The sequence below is a fragment of the Phytophthora parasitica genome, assembly GCF_000247585.1.
Source record: "Phytophthora parasitica INRA-310 unplaced genomic scaffold supercont2.505, whole genome shotgun sequence".
Taxonomy (NCBI): Eukaryota; Oomycota; class Peronosporomycetes; order Peronosporales; family Peronosporaceae; genus Phytophthora; species Phytophthora nicotianae.
Genome location: NW_008649491.1, coordinates 1 through 1,306, shown reverse-complemented (window position 1 = coordinate 1,306; position 1,306 = coordinate 1). Strand labels below are relative to the sequence as shown.

Below are 1,306 nucleotides of genomic sequence, written 5' to 3'. Positions count from 1 at the left end.
CTGAGCTCATTGAAGGAAATCCGACACGCATGTTCCGAAGCTACCGCATGACAAAGCCCGTGTTCAGGCGCTTTTGCGCTGCCCGTGACAACGCGGATCGACAGACACTCAGACGCCATGTTTAGGCGCCCCCACGAGGGAAGATCGCGATAAAAACTTTCTGGTCAGAGTAGAAAGTTTGAAATCGCGATCTAAATCAGGATCTTTTGTGCGGTGTTTGGAGGCGCCATGTTTGCCCCAAGATTGCGATTTACAGATTCCACTTTGATTCTGAAGATTGCTGTCCTGTTTGGAAACACAATTTTTCGACAAATCACGATAAGCCAATAATCGCGATTTGAGGCCTTAAATAGTGATTTATTTTTGGATCCAAACACCGCCTAAATATTCTTTTTATATAGCAACCATAAATTCATATTTATTACCTTTGCACTTAACTTTATTAAATACATAATTAAACGTTTGTGTCTATATACATAATATTTATCTATTTTTTCATGTCTTTATATACACTACAATTTTTTATCTACACTTTCTTCCAACCTTTTTTTATTGTTCCGATGTTCAATCCTATTACACACTCCATCACTACATACTTCACTACTTATATACATGTAAACCCCGCCCAATTACTCTCAAAACGATTTTTTACTTTTCAATACATATAAATTTACACTTTAAACAAACCCATTACATAAACTCATTAATAAACATGCACCCCATATTTTTTTAACATTTAATTCAATTCCCACAATTAACCTTTCTATACATAACTCTACAAAATAATATATATCAGATTTAATATATTATCTACTGTCTCGAGTCCGGTTGCTGGTCGACTGGCCAGGAGGTTGTGGCCGGGTGCTGGGATCGAATCCGGTATTTGACCCAGGCTTGGGTGAATCCTTTTGCGATATAGGTACACATGGTGTGGCGTACATGGTGTGAGAACAAGTTAAAGATTGGAGCCGCGTTGATGACCCGAGGTCGACGAGGGCGACGACGTGCGAGGTTGAGGGCGTGGACAGCAGCTGCCAAGGAAGGGCGACGTGAGGGATAAGTGCAGTGGATGCGGAGTTGCACCTCAGAAGCGAAGGCAGGGACGGAAGACATGTCCAAGGAGCCAGGTGAGTGCTCAGGAAGAGCGTCATGTGTAATGGGCTTGCTACGTGCCGACTACTTCGGCTTACACGTTAGCGCACGTGTATGAGGAAGCGTAGTTTGTTTTAACTTAGATTAACTATACGTACGTCTCGTAAGTATAGATTTACTTAAATAAGAAAGCAAAAGCCGATTTACCGTAAAA

General features: G+C 41.3%; 1 protein-coding gene across 1 annotated transcript; it reads right to left on the bottom strand.

Annotated features, from left to right (window-relative positions):
* Positions 1-810: 810 nt before the first annotated feature.
* On the bottom strand, positions 811-1,113 carry PPTG_20344 (hypothetical protein; the record flags this gene model as incomplete). Its single annotated transcript, XM_008919112.1, has 1 exon — positions 811-1,113. The coding sequence occupies one exon, from the start codon at positions 1,111-1,113 to the stop codon at positions 811-813; it is 303 nt and encodes a 100-aa protein (XP_008917360.1).
* Between the last annotated feature and the right edge of the window lie 193 nt (positions 1,114-1,306).